Genomic DNA, 17,059 nt, shown 5'->3' on the forward strand with positions numbered 1-17,059 from the left:
AAGATAGGAGGAGCAGTTAAGTTGAAAAAAGTGTGTAGTTAAATGTAGCACTTAATTTCTGGGTATATGTATGAACTTTTAAATTAATCTGATCAATGGGTTTCTGCCCTGTGCCTTCCCCACAGTCACCTTTCAAGCACCTGACTAAACAATGGCCTTTACATCATGCCAAGCAGCTGAACGAAGCTTTCTTAGATCCTTAGGAGCAGTGAAATCCAGTCCCCTGGACCTTTCGCACTGAGCATTCAACCTCTCCAGACACTCAGGTACAGTCAGTATGACCCTGGCTGATCTTGAGCATCATAATGGAAGATAAAGGAGATAGAATTTATTGCCTAGGACTCAAAGCATATAGGGTTTTATAGATCAATAAGAACATCCTGAGCTGTGCCCAGAGGCAAAAAGGAAGCCAGTACAGACTTCAAAGACCTTGTGTAATATATTCCTTATGGCCAATATTACAGATTAAGCAGAGCAATCTTCTAAACAAACCATTGAATCTGACTAGAATGAGGACAGACTATACATTGTGTAAGTCTGTTTTGGAGGCTACAGTGGTAACTCACAGCATTCGCCTTTGTGAACTTATCACAACATCTAACTAATGATAGCAAAAATATGTTAAGTCTGGGAGCTCCTTCTGAGCTAAGCAACAAGAACACCTTTTGATTCTGAAGTTCAGTGAGGAAGAATAAACAAATTTGACAGACCAGAATCCCTTCCTCTCAAGCAACTTCTAATCTCTCTCAGGGAGACTCAGAAAAAGTGAAAGACTGCTAGTTCTAGGTTTGATTAAGAAAGTATAAATTAAATTAACTGACAAATTTCTCAGAAGCTTGCTTACCTCTCAGAGCTTGGAGGCTGACAGTAGTGACTAAGGAACTGAAATAATGATATTTTCATACGATATTTTGAACAAGTGGAAAACACAAATAAAATTAAAATAATGTCTACTCTATGTCTAGTGCACAGAAAAATGAGGTAATCTGTATGCTCTTTCCTGTGGCAAATTCAGGGCAAAACTTTTCCTTTACAAAGGATATGAGAGGCTTGTCTTGAGGTCTTCCTTCTCTAAGTGACAAGACCAAGAGATCTACATGACAAACTTAGTGGTTTCATGTAGACTAAATTTGAAAGGATGATCTTTAGCTTTCATTGAAAGCTGAAAAGGCTTAGCAAGCTCTTTGTAGACCCAGTTCTATAACCACTCCAAAGCCATGTTCATCTTCCCTGTGAGAAGATTATATGCCTTATTTCAAAGAAAACAGTTCTCAAGGAAACTTCTGACTTTCTTAAGTCTTGTCTAATGTGGGAAAATCTCTCTACTAGGAAGAGGTCCCCTGACTGGTATACACAGGTACCGTGGATAACTGGAAAATTGGTTCCATGCTTTTAATTATAGTGGCTCAATTCAGCACAGAGACTATCCTGCAGGGAAGGTGAGATGTGTGAAGATCTGTATGATCTGTGAGTATGAGAAAAAATGAAGTAGGACTTGAACATCAACAAAGTAGACCTTTGGTTCACTGCTATTGAAAAAAAAAAAAAAAGCTCAAATATTAATGGTCTGTAGTGTACATATCTTTTTTGATAATTTGCTTAAGAAAACATTTTTTTCAAGGGAAGGTAAAATGCACATCTTTGATTTTGTGGTTGAATTAGATGTTCCATGAGAGAGGAACTTGGAGCTCTGTCAGGAGATAGCAGTGATCCCATTCCTCCATACATTGCTCTGCTGACAGATCTCACTCTACCTTGCAACATTCTTGTTATTCCAGAACTGGGTTGGGCTAGTCATAATAGATGCAGGCAATCAACTCAACTTCCCCACACACAGCCCTGCCAGTAAAACTCACTTCACCTTGCAACACTCCCGTTTTTCCTGTGTCCTTTAAGCAAAGGCTATCAATCTGGCTCTTACTGTGGATCTGTTCTTACTCCTGCTGAAATCCAGGATAGCTTTTTCAGTGATGCAAGAGGAAAGTGTTGCTGATGCAGACAAACGTCTGCTTTTGACTAGGATGAAACAAAGTTGTCTTCTCTGAATGACTGAGATTTTAAACCTGGCAGTAGAGGTAACTAACCTGTGTTCCACTTCTGCTTTTCTTACAGCAATAAAATCCGGTGTGACTATAGACATGAACTCAGTTACCGAGTGTGTAAGTGAGATTAGAGTCTAACCTTTACCTAATGTGGCCCTCTGCAAGGTTGTGCTTTTTCCCAAGAAAAAGGTTCCATTTAATTAGAACACTAGAGCTCTCAGTGCTGATCACTGTTGTTTTATTTATAGTGAAAATCTATACAACATTCACCAGGATATAGATAAGCACTGACCTACTGGCAACACCTCAGTTTACACTAGTGTTTGGATTTGGGCCATGTAATTTTAAGTAAAATCAAGTAAGTGTGTGACACAGTAAAACAGTGTGCCAAAGTAAGGATTATTCTTCTGAAAATTTGAAAGAGATTTGCATATTTTCTCTTTGTTTCCTTTATCACATGAAATAATGCATTAAAAATATAAGAATGCTCTAGGCAATGTACAAAACTAAAAAAGAGTAGTTTGGTGAATGAGCATGGTGAGAGGCTATGAATATGGATATGTTTGTACTAAGAGCCTAGAGGAGATACTTTTTATGTGGTGATACAGAAATACATACTTGTAACTTTGCACACCAGGGAGAGAATATTCCTCTAAAACAAGCAATTTCTCTTGCAGTGCTCCCTGTTGATCAAAGCTGCATAATTTAAAGCATCTAGAGGCAGCTTTAAATTATTCACAATATTTTTTAAATGATATTGGTATACTGCAGACAGTATTTGTGTAACTAGTAGTCTTCTTTAAGTTCTAGAAATTTTTGCATCCTTGCAGAGCTCATCTCAGTTTGTGAAGATGGTATGAAACTTCGCATAACAGGAGCAGGAGAGACTCATTCTGACACCGTGTTGGTCACATCACACCAAAGTGCCAGGCACACGGTGCTACAGGGAATGGCAGGGCAGAGCCGGCTGTCTCTAGGTCTCAACCCGAATTCTGCTGTTTGGTGGTGCCTAAGAGTTTTCTGATACCCTCAAAAGCCCCAAATAGGAATCCTGCAATTAGTGCATCTAACTCCTCCTTTACTGCAGTCTTCTCTCCTATTGGTGAAAGGTCTTCGCAGCTCATGTAGGGATCCCACCCCTTTTGTGGGTTTTCATTCTGAAGCTATCCACAACTTTACACCTGAATGAATGCCAAACCTCCCTGAATATATAAAGGAAATCTTCAAGAGCAATTTCAGAGTTACTCAGAAGAAGCAGAAGGAAAAGATTTCATCCAGCTCTGTCAGACACAGAGTGAACCAGCCATGCTTCTCCCTGCCATTCACTTCTATGGCTTTCTCCTGGCTTGCATCTTCACGAGAACCTACTTGGCTTTCAAGAACGATGCCACAGAGATACTTTATTCACACGTTGTTAAACCCGCTGCAGCGAGCCCAAGCAGCAACAGCACGTTGAATCAAGCCCGGAACGGAGGCAGGCACTACACCAGCACTGGATCGGACCGTAACAGTGAGTATCCCGTCGGCGGCACTTCCACCACGTCCCGCAGCCCCGGGCGGCAGCTGCGCCCTTCCCGGCCCCGGGAGCGGGAGCGGAGCCCCCGTCCGGAGCCGCGCATCCCGCCCAGCGCCCCGCGCTCCCCCGGCCCCGGCGCGGCGCTCCAGGGAACCGGCGCATGGGGGGAGCCCGGGCGCGGGGAGATGCTGCCGGTTCCGGGCCGGGATCTGCCTCGCCAGGCGGCCCCCGAGCCAACAGCCCGCCCTCCCCCGTGCTGGGGAGTCCTGTAGGACCGGCTCGCTCGGCCAGGTTACTTCCTGAGGGAGGTTCATCCAAGAATGCCGCGTTCTGTGGGTTATCCGGCAGGGAAGCGAGATAATGGAAGAGGAGTGAAAGGCATTTCCAGAGCGCTCGCTTTCTTATCTCACCTCCCACTGCGAGCAGGGAAGGTGTCTGAGCTACTTTTCAAATGCAATGAAATACTCTGAATTTCGTACCCGCTGTTTGGTTTTACTTCCTGCTATAGCTCTTAACCGCTTAACACCTCCAGCAAATGTAAACAAATCAGCTCATAATTTACCTATGATCTCTGCTCTAACTTGCCTTTTTATATCTAGTCTTTTCCTGCTGAGTTTTATGTATATATGTCAGATACATGGGGATCTGGAAACCTGCTGACTTTATCTGTTCCCTCTTCTGCCCACCTCCTTAAAATGAAACAAATCCAAACAGAGAAACACACACACCAACCCACAACAATTCGATAAAAATAGAGTCATCCTTGGAAAGTGAAGGCAACAAGTGACACCGATACCTTTCAGCTAAGCCAGGTGTGTCAGCTTCTGTGAATGCTAAGGGTTTAAGTGCACAGGAAACATCTCATCATTATAAGATTACTGGAGCAGCCCAGTAGGTATTCATTGTCAGTGAGCTGTCACTGGTGAAAAGCTGAGCCAGGAAAGACAGAAAAACACGAGACAAACTTAGCTCTGTGACCAGCTGCTTCCAGGTACATTCCTGAGTGCAGCTGCAGGAAGGCAAGCTTGAATCTTTTCTGCAAGGCAATCAGGAGAGCAGCCCTGTCACTAGTCCCTGGGGTCAGTCTGCAGATTTACAGTCCCTCTGCCTGCCCACCATGAGCCACAGGGGACAGGGTGAACTAATCTTAATGCAGTGTCTCTGTTCAGAACTTGCTTCCAAAAATCCAAGTAGAAACAGAAGCAGCCTCTAGCTGTGATATGTAGATGTACCTTCAAAGCCTTTTATGATTCACTCTGAAATGTTTCTAGTAATTACTTCTATTTTAAAAGCGTTCGTTAATTGCATTGTGTGTAGAATCCGCGCCGTAATTGTCCTTCAGAAAGAGGGAGAGCACAGCCAGTAAAGATTGCTTATTAAAATTAAGCACACTGTGGGCGTTTATTTCAAAGTGTAATTACTGAAATAAACAGTTGTGTTTATTGCAGGGAGTGCAGAGCCGCACATATAGACGGGTACAAACATGCCTGTTTGAGAAGCTCTGCGTGTCGGTTCTGTCAGTTGCCTGAGAGAATTTGCAGGATCCTCTATGTAACATATAGCATACAGACTACTACAGATACAAAGATGGTGTTATCCTGAGGACAAAATGACCCCTCTGCAATTGTTACTGATAATCATTCAAATTTCATAGGCAGAACCCCATTCCCTGGTAACTTCAGCTGTTACCACTTCTGCAGTATCTATGTTCAGAGCCACAGAGTTCACGGGAGTCTCAGTCCACTGTAACCATGGAAAGAGAAGACACACACTGTTTGAAATTTATTTAGAAGCATATAAACCATTTCCAAAGCACTATTTTCCCCCTTGCTAATGATCCAACATAACTGTAAACATCACAGTGCAGATTCCCTAGACTGAGAACAAACAGGAAACATTTCTTCCCTTGGGGCATTTTTCTCTTCTAAAAGGTATGTCCCTGAGAAGAAGGATAGAGAATAAAATTGCCTCTTCTACCACAACTGCTGAAGTGCATATCATTAGGATTTCTTTATGCTCTGGTATTACCCAGAGATACCATCAGCGCTTGAGGCCCTTGTGTTGGGGGACACAACAGTAAAGAGATGTCCTGTAAAGATTACAACCTACTTTAACTTCTGCAAAACATACCTGGTTAATGTGAAAATGACTGGTTGAGGAAATTGCTTCATTCTGAATTTCAGTGTTTATTGTTCTGTGCATTCTACAGATCGTGTTCAAGTTGGTTGTCGGGAATTGAGATCCACCAAGTACATTTCTGACGGCCAGTGCACCAGCATTAACCCCCTGAAGGAACTGGTGTGTGCTGGTGAATGCCTCCCTTTGCCACTGCTCCCCAACTGGATTGGAGGAGGTTACGGAACCAAGTACTGGAGCAGGCGGAGCTCGCAAGAGTGGAGATGTGTCAACGACAAAACTCGCACTCAGAGGATCCAGCTTCAATGCCAGGATGGAAGTATAAGAACCTACAAAATAACTGTGGTCACAGCCTGCAAGTGCAAGCGATACACCAGGCAGCACAACGAGTCCAGCCACAACTTCGAGGGAACCTCTCAAGCAAAACCTATCCAGCACCACAAAGAGAGGAAAAGAGCCAGTAAATCCAGCAAACATAGTACAAGTTAGAAGTCAAACATTCTCTCCTCTCTCATCTCCCTCTCCTCGTGCCAAAACTGAACTCACCTGTAACCATTTGCTTTACCCTTCTGACTGCTTAAAGACAAGTCTGCCATTGCTGTGTTCTCAGTCGACACTACTTGCTTCTTGCTTTGACCAAAATCAAAAGGGGCATTCTCAGCATCTGGACATTTTGGGTGATTTTCCAAATGCTCAAGATGGGGAATAACACAAGCCTTCCAAACCCATACTATAAACTTTTACATTTTCTCCACCCATGGAGGCAAAGAAAATTTGCCATGAGTCTTCACTGAAGTCTATTTTGTAATAAGATGCTTTGTCGTGTGTTTTCCTGAGAACAGTTATCACATCTATTGCCTTCTATATCATGTTTTATGAACTTTTGACAACAGCTGAAAAATACAACACCTTGTATCTGCTTTCAGATTCATTCTAAAAAGATGCTTTGCATGCTCACCTGTCTCTTATCTCAGTATACCAAAAATTAAAATATGCATGGCAGCAATCAAAAAGTAAAGCTGAACAAACTATTTATTTGTTGTTGTAATTATTTAATGAGCTTTTATGTGTGTTATTTCCCTTCAAAATTTCCTTATGTTTATAGCTTTTCATATGTATCAAAGTATTTTCCTATGATTTGTGGCTGGATTAGAACATAATTTTGTAGATAATGTAAAATAGACATTTTAGCATTCTTGGTATATATATTTTAATTTTGAACATTCATAGACTTAGGTGTTATTTCGAAGTAGCAACATAAAAATTGTATTTTTCATTCTCCACCTTGTATTATTTTTGTTTAAAAAGTGTGCAATCAAAAGACAGATATGACTTCCTTTCAAATTCATTGTTTTGTTTTGTTTTGTTTTTTTTTAGAAAAATAAACACTGCTAAAAACCTGTATTAGCTGTCTCTGTGTATGAAAATGCACACATTTTTATCAGTCACAACATTTAATCTTAAAAAAAGGGAGAATGTTATTTGGTTTAACAAAATCTATCACTGAAATTTAAAATTAAAACAATCTTTCTGGATGTAAAAATCTTATATGAACATTTAACAGATGGTGCTTATTAATGGTCCAAGCCAGGTTCTTATTTAACAGTTCTCAAGTTGTGCATTTCAGAAGAAGTGTGTATTTGGAAAGTTTTACAAGCTAGTGAGAAGCAACCATTTTTTTTCTTTTCATTAGTGATGATCAAGTCAAAGAGTAATGATATAACTTACATATGGTTTCATCTTCTCCATAAAACCAGTAGACTCTGTCACATCTATCCTCAAATTCTTATAGAATCTATCAGAAAGTATATAGTAATTAATCTACCTTTCAATACATAGTGCATGAATCACTTGTTCTCAATCTTTCAAATTATATTGAAACACTATGGGCAAGATTTCATCACGGGATTCTGCTGTTCTTAAATCATTAACTTTTACAACCCATTTGCACCCAAAGTAAAGATTACACAAGAGGATAATAATGAAAAGTCTTGCCTGATAAGGTCTCACACAAGCTCTATGACCTTCTTTTTATCTCATCCTGTTTTGCATTTTAATTCCAAAAGATTTATCATTAAGTTCTTGGCAGAGATCTTTCTTGGTCATTAATGTAGTAGAACTACTTGACTCACTGAATCCTTAATTTTATCGACAAAATTTAATGATTTTTCCTCAAAGTTACTTTCAATAATTCTCTTTAAAATCTGCTATTTGTAAAAAAGGTATATACTTTTTATTCAATTTAAGTGATCCACGTGATAGTACAGGTAAAAAAAAACAACATTGCATTAATGATCTAGCTGTTTCAAATTTAGTTTTGTGACCGTGAAAGTATCAAAATGATGAGATCAGAATCCATCTACACTTAAATTCCCTGATCTTAAAGGTGCTTCTTTTAAGTGTAAAAGGAGAGATGATGAATAAAGGAGTTAGCAGGGAGAGAAGTGACATGACATTGCTTCTAGGCATAGCAGTCCAGCAGACCTAGAGATATATTATTTTTTTATTTTAATAAGACATAGTTTCATTCAATCATTTCATGAGGGAAAAAGTTTTCCCAAATGCCAAACATCTATCCATTTTTAAATTGTTATCCAGCTACCTGTTTAAGATGATAAAGCACAAAAAATTGAGATAATGGACCAAAATTTAACCAAAATTATATTCAAAGCCGAAAGTCACTAAAAATCAGTAAAGCTGGCCTACCTGTTCTGTTTGACTCCCAGAAGGTGGAATGGTGAAAAAACCTGCACATCTTGCTCATAACTCTTTTCCAGTCATTGAAGTTTTACTGTAGGAACAATATGCATGTTTAATAAAGAGTTTCCATTTAGAAATAGAGATAATAACTTCTCATTTGTCTTTCCATGCAGAGCTGCCCGAGGGGGAATAACCTGACACAAAAATTCTGCTAAAATGAGTTCATGAAACTTTGCTGGAATCTCCAACATGTAAAGCTGCAGTGAGGAGGAAATGAGCCACTGCTCTAGTGGAGGACAGTGGAGAATCTGCCCAAAGTTTATCAAAGACTCAGTGAAGAAAATAGTACTGCTTACACTGAAATAATTTTAAATATGATACATCTTAAGTTTGCTTCAAAGTTAAAGAAAGACAAACATGCTAACATTTTCTTAGTTTTCATCTAAAATATTAAGCCAAATAAATACAAGAAGCATGTAAGTGTTTTGAAAGAGTACAGTGTAAAGGCAGATTAGGTAAGTTTTTACATAAATTAGACCACAAATAGTCTAGATTTATTACACTAAGAATTTACAGAAGTTGACTTTCTCAGTGATGTTTGATCATATGGGTGGATCATTAAGTCCAAGGGCTTCTTAAAAGGCATTTCAAACATCTTAAAATGAACCTGATAATTTTACAAGTTCTCATACTTGCTTCTTTAGAAACCTGAAAGTGAATAAATTGGAAATAATCTGTTAATCTGACATCACTATTTCATTACTTTTGAGTTGATGAAATCTGCCCCCAGCTAAGTGGTAAATTGTTTTATAATGAGTGGAAATCAATTTTCCTTAGACATCACTAGAAACAAACTTAGCCAGATGCTGATTGTTTTGATAGCATGGTAGCACTCAGAGGCACACTTCGTAGAGGCAGTGGCAGATAGTATGTGTCATTAAGACATTTATCAGCTGTGGAAGTCAGAAGGGCCTGACATTTGCAGTTTAGGCTAGAAAGGCCCTTGAGAAGGTGATTTATTCAGTTTTTTTAATGATAGTAACAAATCTGTTGCTCTCTCCTTTCTAGCAGCCTTGGAATCAAAACCACCCAAATCCAAGCTCAGTCATTTGTTTGGAAATAAAGCAGACATTTGAATAACACCCTTCAAAATACCTAACAGATTTCTACTAGTAAATCACTTTAGTCCTTCTAACCTTGACCTTTATATCCTTCCTGAAGAAGTACAGCATTAATCAAGAAAGGGCTGTTCAATACATTCCACTGTGAGAGTCTTGTTGCTACAGTATTAACCTGGAGGTGTTCAGTTGAAAATTATAAGGAATCCTTAGAGTTGGAAGGTATCCTATTCTCATGATGCATTTCCTTTCCCGTAGGCCAGGCAAGGGCCTTTGATTTTCAGTTCGTTGACATACACATAAACATCGCTCCAGGCTAAACCTAAAAATTCTCTAGAGATTTATGAGTTAAGCAGACATTCTGTCACTGGATTTGTTAATTTTGCCTGAATGTGGCCCCCACAACAAGAAGCCTGCCCATGCATCTTTCTGAAGGACATCCAGCCTTTCAGCTAACTCCTGGTATGAGTTATGTGAACTGACACCCTAGAAAAGTGTGGTTTACAAGTGATTTTGCCTACCACTGAGTAAATATTCAAACATCTACTTTCCTCAGTACTTCTATGATAAAAAATAGTCTTAATTTTTAATTAATGCTTATTGAACTGCACACCATGAAAATAAGTTATCTCTATTAACTGCTGAGAAAAATCTCTACAAACACTGGACTGTAAATCCACTTCGGGAGTTGGTATTTTCTTAACTTGGTTTGATGTGACAGTGACATTACCTAGCTGGAGTTCAGGCCTTCTTAATTGTCTATATAATGACAAAGAAATACAGAAGATGTCTTAATAGAAATGAAAATCAGGACAACTTCTTTAATAGGGCTGTTTGTGGAATATTGTATTTAAAGAATCTAATGGGGAAAAAAAGAAAAGGAAGTCAGCTCCCCGGAAAAGAGGCCTAAATCAGAATTCCCTGAAACAATAATACAGTTCTGTTTACTAAACTGCAACAACTGCTGTCAAAAGAGTGACCTTTGCTACCATCTACTTTAGTGAAAAATACTAAACCACCTAAAAATGTTTTGTTGAACACTGTTTTCTGTCCCTTGCTCTATTTTAGCAGTTTTGCAATAGTGTATAATTGTCTCATTGTTTACAACCATAGCTGTTCTGAACTATATTAATACAGCACACTTAATTTTTGATACATAAATATTTTAAATCTCTTTTTAGAATGATTGGATGTATCAATTTTTAATTTTGACTACTGAGAGGAAAAGTCATGCTCTGACTTGGCCTAGGAGTTTCACATTTGATTTGTTTTGTTAGCCCCAGTGAGAAATGACTTAGTGAGGAAATTGTAAAGGAATTTACTAAAAGCATAAACCATTCTGTGAAGTCCAATGCTTTGGTGGGCTAAAGAAGAGCCAGCCAGGCACACTCATTAAAGTTCTTTTGTATAAACCAGTGGAGAGTTGAGGGATAGGACCTAAGTAGAAAAGTACTTGCCTAGCCCTACCACAAGAACAGCCACTGAGAAACGGAGGGACTATGCAAAGCTTTGAAACACTCTGTAGCACAAAGACTTTGTTTTAATTGCAGCTGAAGCAAGTTTAAACATCTGTTGCTTGTTAGATTATTATTTTATTTATTTACTTACTTATTTATTCATTTAGTTTGGGATGGGTTGAAGAAAGCCATTTTAGATTCCCCATGGCCATTAAGCTGGGATGGAGAACAGAGGTTTGAGTGTTTCTAAAATGTAAAGCTACAAAAATTTTGGTTTTAGCAAGGAACACTTGCTTTTGGTGTTTGGCTTTTTTTTTCTCCCACTGAAAAAGCCTGCTGAAACTTTTGCTTTTGTGCATCTTTATTCCAACTTTTAGTACACTAGCCAGAACAGCTTTCAGCACCTGAGAACTGATTGTATTGCTGCACTGCATCTTTAGTTTCAGATATTGAAATGTCTGAATTTGAATATGTCCAGAAGAGGAGAAAGAAGAGAAGATGGATCAAAAAAATGGAACAAAATGACATGTGAAGGACAGCATGTACTGTGTGTTCTTCATTTTCTTCTGATCCACATAGCTCTTCATGAGACTTCAAAAGACTTGTTCTGTCTGCAAAACGCCAAGCCAAACAGTAGCCCATGAACATGCTGCCCTTGGGATTTAGCAGACTGCCAAGTTTAAATACATATGGTAGATAACCGTTTCTGACTGCCTTTGTGTCTTGATTTCTCATGCAATGGGAAGAAATTCAGCACAGTGTGTCTGTACCATTTCACACTGAACCAGGGCAAGTCAGGAGACTTTAGAATCTGCCATTTCTACATAAAAGCACATTTCACTGCACTGTTCATATCTTCTGGTGGGTGACCACGGTCTTCTTGCCCTGAGGGGAATGAATATTGCCTAAGCTGAAAAAGTTCACATACAGGTTTCTTAGAATGCCAGCAGTCTGTCACACACCTGGACTTCCTTATTGAAGAATCTGGCTCAAAATCTTGCTTGCAACCTACATAAATATATATATTTTTTATATATATCATATACACTTATAAAATTACAGTAATCTGCTTTTGTGAACAAGACCATCATGAATATAGCTAGTGAGTTATCCATAAAACCTCTTCTAGGTGCACTGCAACTATTGTCCCCATATTTTCTATCTTCTTGTAATCAGTTATGAATCTCAACACTTCTGCCACAAGAAAACATTTGCCACATCCTTTGCCAAGAATAAAGTAAATATTAAGGATTTCCATTTTTATTTGCTTAATTAAATACTTCTTCATATAATTCTTCCCTAAAAGTCCTCATTAGACACACCATTCAAGCCACTGTCTGAATCTTAAGAACATATTACCTTGTGATACTCTTTATCTACTCAAATACTGCAGCCCCGTGCAAATCTGTTTGCTTCTGACCTTCACTTCGAAACTTCTGGCTCTAGCAAAATCCAAATCCTCTTTCCCATGGTGTTTCAATGCCCAAACTCTTTTCTTTCCAGTAGTTAGCTTTCTTGTTCCACAATTCTTTTCCAAAACACACACACACACAGATACAGAAGGATGCATTACTTAATTACTTAATCCATTTTCTGAAGTGTTCAGCACTGAAGAAAACAATGTATGTAGAAACACAAGTGTACTGGCACAGGTGGATGCCAGGAAGAATTTTTCAAGTAGGGTGAGTTGGACTGCATTACTCAGAAAAACAGTAACAGGATACAGAGCATTTTTCATTAAGTAGTTGGTTTGCATCCAGCTAGATTAGTATGCTGGAAAATGGTTAACCTTTGATGGTTGCTCAGTGGTGTATGCTAAACAAGCTGAGTCTCTATATAATTGCTGGATGACAGGTAGCCACATTGCTGCAGTTGGGCAAAATCTGTAACCTCGATCTTTCTAAAAACTGAACAGGATCAAAAGATTGACCCTTTCCAATCTAACATTTGTGTGCTGTAACTGCATAAGCCAGCAAAGGATGAGGTAAAAGATTAGGACAAGACTACTGTTTTTAAGGACTATCATCCTGCGTGTTTTGCTCACTACAAAACAACTGTTTAGAAAGAAAAAAGATTCACAAACTTTACCCCAAGGCAGGCTGCATTTTAAGGCACTTCCCTTACAAATTGCCAAAAAGGTTAGAAAGTAACCTAAAAAAATCAAAACAAGAGGGAAAAAATGAGCTACCTCCAGATGATTGTTTTGTCTATTGTATATCATATGAATCCACAATGAAGGCAAAGTCCAGTTTTTGTGTTGCATCTTGTGTTGCTGGCTGCAATTTCAACCCCTAATAATATAGCTAGGACCAGTCTTCATTTATTAAGTAAAAACTTACATGGATGGAATCCCTCCTATATGAACTCTGTCAGATTGATTTTATCTATATTCTTCAAATATAGGGACTAATAAATAACATTCCTGGCATTCTTAAAGTAAGGACTGTTATTAACATGACAAGAGATGCAGAAGCAATGCTTTCAGTGTAGTAATAAATAATAAAGCTTGTACCCCTATTCATACCAAATCTGCAAATTTTCATTGGTGTTGTTTGATTCTCTCCATCACTTAAAGTTTAGTGAATTGTTTCATATTCCTTTACAAACATTCCCTGGAGATAACACAGAGCATGGTAAAGCAATAAAACATGGCATGATAATATGCACACACCAAAATTGAAGCAAAGGTTTAGAGCAGTGAAAATCCCAATTCTATTCCAAATCTAACTTCAGCTCTTAAAGTATTTTCTAATGTTGCACCACATAATTCTATATCACTGGTGTCTTGACATCTGTGGCTTAACACCACTTATTTAACCAATTCATAGCCCATCTCTGCTTTGAATCTCCTTGGGAAAAGGAAACTGCCATTAGTCTTTCCTCAGAGGTAAGTGTTTCTCTAGTCATGACTCAACATCTGCCAAAAAAGAATAAACTAAACATTTCTTTTTTTACTGACATGATAGGGCACTGTCCTAGTGCCTGGTGCCTACTGTTAAATCAGAGTGACAATGGAAAACAGGGATTTCCGTCCCTGAACTTCCATGTCTTTGTTAGTGTCACCATCCAATGCACTCCAACAGTCGAAGACCCTAAAAGACAACTTCTGTTAACCAGCACAATACATTGTGATTGTGGAGCTCCACAAAGAGGTGCAGATAGGCCTACCTAAACTTGGCATGACTTAACATCTGATCAACATGCCTAGAATCTACAAAGACCCTTCCAGAGCCAAGTGTTTAACACTAGTCAGCCATTTCTAATGAAAAATTACATGAGGCCTCCATCTTATAACCTACTTGCTAGAATAGTTGAAATCCTTCAAGTCTTTAACCTTTCTGAATTTCACAAAAATTCCTGCAATCAGGGACTCTCATGAATTATTGAATAACATACTCTAGAGTAATTCTCCTATCTTTAAATTCTTTTACCTTGTGTACACAAAATACTCATTGGCTCTTGAACTAACCTTCCATACCTCAGATAAATGGCCTAGAGGATTATCAGGTAGAGAATGGATAAACATTTCAGGGGGAGTACAAGATTTTAGGGTGAAGCTTCAAAATGTGTGTCAAACATCAAATGCAATGTTTGTCATCTTTTTCTCTAGCAGTTGCACAGAACATAAGCAAGATGCTTCCTCTGTGTCTCAAGTATTCATAAGCTCTAAAAGAAATTTAGCTACCAGAACCATGCAAAACAATGCCAAAGGTGTGACATAAAGCACACAGGATACAACAGGTGGAACTCAACATATGTTTTTCAACATACCTACAAACACTCCACTGTGTTCAAAGACAACATTTTCTTCTTTATATTTGTAGCATTCATAGTCTCTATTTATGCTTCACCTATTAAAAAAGATATATTTTGCAGAACTTCCTATGAAGGCAATAGCACTTAGAATTCCCCTTAAGGATCTGATCTATAGGTGATTCTATGCCACTGTGTATGGGGCATGTAAGGACTCTTTGATATCTGATAGTCAATTATTTACATCATTTAAGTTATGCATGTGCATAACTCCCCTACTGAATACATGCTGTTTTGATCTCGGTTCCACATAGCAATAGCAGCAAATCAGTAGCACAACACTTTATCTAAGTATTCCACACATCTATAGCATCTTTCATCAATCTAAAAGCAAGAAATAACCCTTTGCAGTCATATTTGTAAAAATACAAATATAAATATTTGCTAATATGAAATAAGATAAGATTTCCCTGAAGGTGTTAAATATGCTTTGGATGGAAAACATTTTTGCCTTTTTCATCACTCCTCTATCTATATTATACTGCCTTGAGCTGTGTGTTCCCTATGACATAACATTGACTTGGGAACCACTATCAACACAGAGCAAATACTCTGAGGCAGCTGCTCTGCAACAAAGACTGAAACAGCAAAGATGTAACTCAGTCCAAAAGGACTACATGGAGGGTTGATCAGTCTCAGGTAACAAGTAAAAGATTGTGAAGAGTATAAAGGGAAACTGTTACAGGATTATTTTTGGCAGTGGTCCATCAGAACTGAAATAAAGTATCTGGAAACAAATTATGGTTTCCATGAAGCCTAAGACTTTGAGCTCTTGTGTAACATGCTACAAATAGCAATAGACATGCAAGATAAAAACAGAAATTCTGTCCTTTGGAGGACTTTCTAATCTCTTTAGATATGCAAAGAACCTGTGTCGGTTTATGTAAAGAGTGACTTCAGCAATTAGAGACAGTTATTGGTGACTTCAAGAGAGCCAAGACTGCTATCCTACTTGAAGAGAAAAACTGCCTAAAGTGAACTGGCATTCCACTTGCTTCCTTACAGCTCTGGACTTTATGGCTTACCATCACCGAAGAAATAATTTATATATATGGATAAAATTAGTGAAATACAATCTTCATACACAAGGTTCAGGTTAAAAGCCTGCACCACTGCTCAGAATGCTACAGATACCATGTTAGCTTGAAGAATGGCTCTCAGATTTAAAATACTTGTAGGTTTATGTTGTCTTTTATGAATCTTGCATTTCCATAGTAGGAAGTATTTTAATTTTTTTTTTAATTTTGCTGTTACAATTCACTTTAACTTGCTAAATGTTACTTGATTCCATGCACTTCCCTTTAAAACACACCATAGTGAACCTTGCTGCTTGTCAGGAAAAGGCAAAGTCATCCTCTTTTGCCTGCATTAAAAATAAAATTCTTCAAGAGCTTAGAATTTACTTCGATAATGGGCAATTTCTCAGTTAATTTATACCACATGTACAGAAGACTCAACTGAAATTTTAAATTAAGAAGTTTTACTCTTTTACTAATTTTTCACAAAAACCTTTCAGAATGATTTCTACCACTCCAATAACTTAATGTTCTCTAAAAACCCTACTACAAGTCAGTAATAGAAACAGATGATATTTTCCTCCAGCAGTCAAATTTTCAGGTGAATTTCACTACTGTAATTTGATTCCAATTTGTACATATCTTCTTCAACAAAAAAAAGAAAAGAAAAAAAAAAAACACTTGCTTTTCCTTTCAAACATATGATTGGCATCTTTACTGCATAATTGCAAACTACTACTGTGGTTTCAGATGTTATACCCTGCACAGAAATGATGGATTAGCCTGCTCTTTACTTGCTTTGAGGTAAATGTTGTCTCTCCCTTTTTTATTCAGTTAAAAACTGTGCAAAATTGTTCTCCCAACATGTGTGAATTTACATTTTACCCCACTTCAAATGTTTTTATATGAGCACAAATACATATGCACAGCAACCAAAATAGTAGATTGATTCAATACAAAATGCATAAAGAAATGGAATTGAAGGCAAATTATGTATTCCCAAAATGTCACTGTGCTTCACTGCATGTTACTAACAAATGAATACTGAAAATATGTAAACCCCCAAATCCCAGTTTTCTTAACTCAGGGTAAAACATAGTATAAAAGGATAAGGATGTTAAATATGGTCTTCCTTCCACATCATTGTCTAAGAAAACAGAAAATAAAAGGAGAAATGCCAGTAGAAAATTTAGTACAAACAAAACCCCAAGAGTCTATCCTGAAGGGCTGGTGGAAAAGCTAACAGTTCCATAGGAACTGT

At 38.1% G+C, this 17,059-nt stretch overlaps 1 protein-coding gene across 1 annotated transcript; it reads left to right on the forward strand.

Annotated features, from left to right (window-relative positions):
- The first annotated feature begins 3,160 nt into the window (after window positions 1-3,160).
- On the forward strand, window positions 3,161-7,092 carry SOSTDC1 (sclerostin domain containing 1). The gene is made up of 2 exons (XM_050332838.1): window positions 3,161-3,552; window positions 5,768-7,092. The coding sequence occupies exons 1-2, from the start codon at window positions 3,348-3,350 to the stop codon at window positions 6,181-6,183; spliced, it is 621 nt and encodes a 206-aa protein (XP_050188795.1). The 5' UTR covers window positions 3,161-3,347; the 3' UTR covers window positions 6,184-7,092.
- Window positions 7,093-17,059: the final 9,967 nt, after the last annotated feature.

Source organism: Myiozetetes cayanensis, unplaced genomic scaffold, assembly GCF_022539395.1.
Source record: "Myiozetetes cayanensis isolate MyiCay16 unplaced genomic scaffold, myiCay2020 scf1, whole genome shotgun sequence".
NCBI lineage: Eukaryota > Metazoa > Chordata > Aves > Passeriformes > Tyrannidae > Myiozetetes > Myiozetetes cayanensis.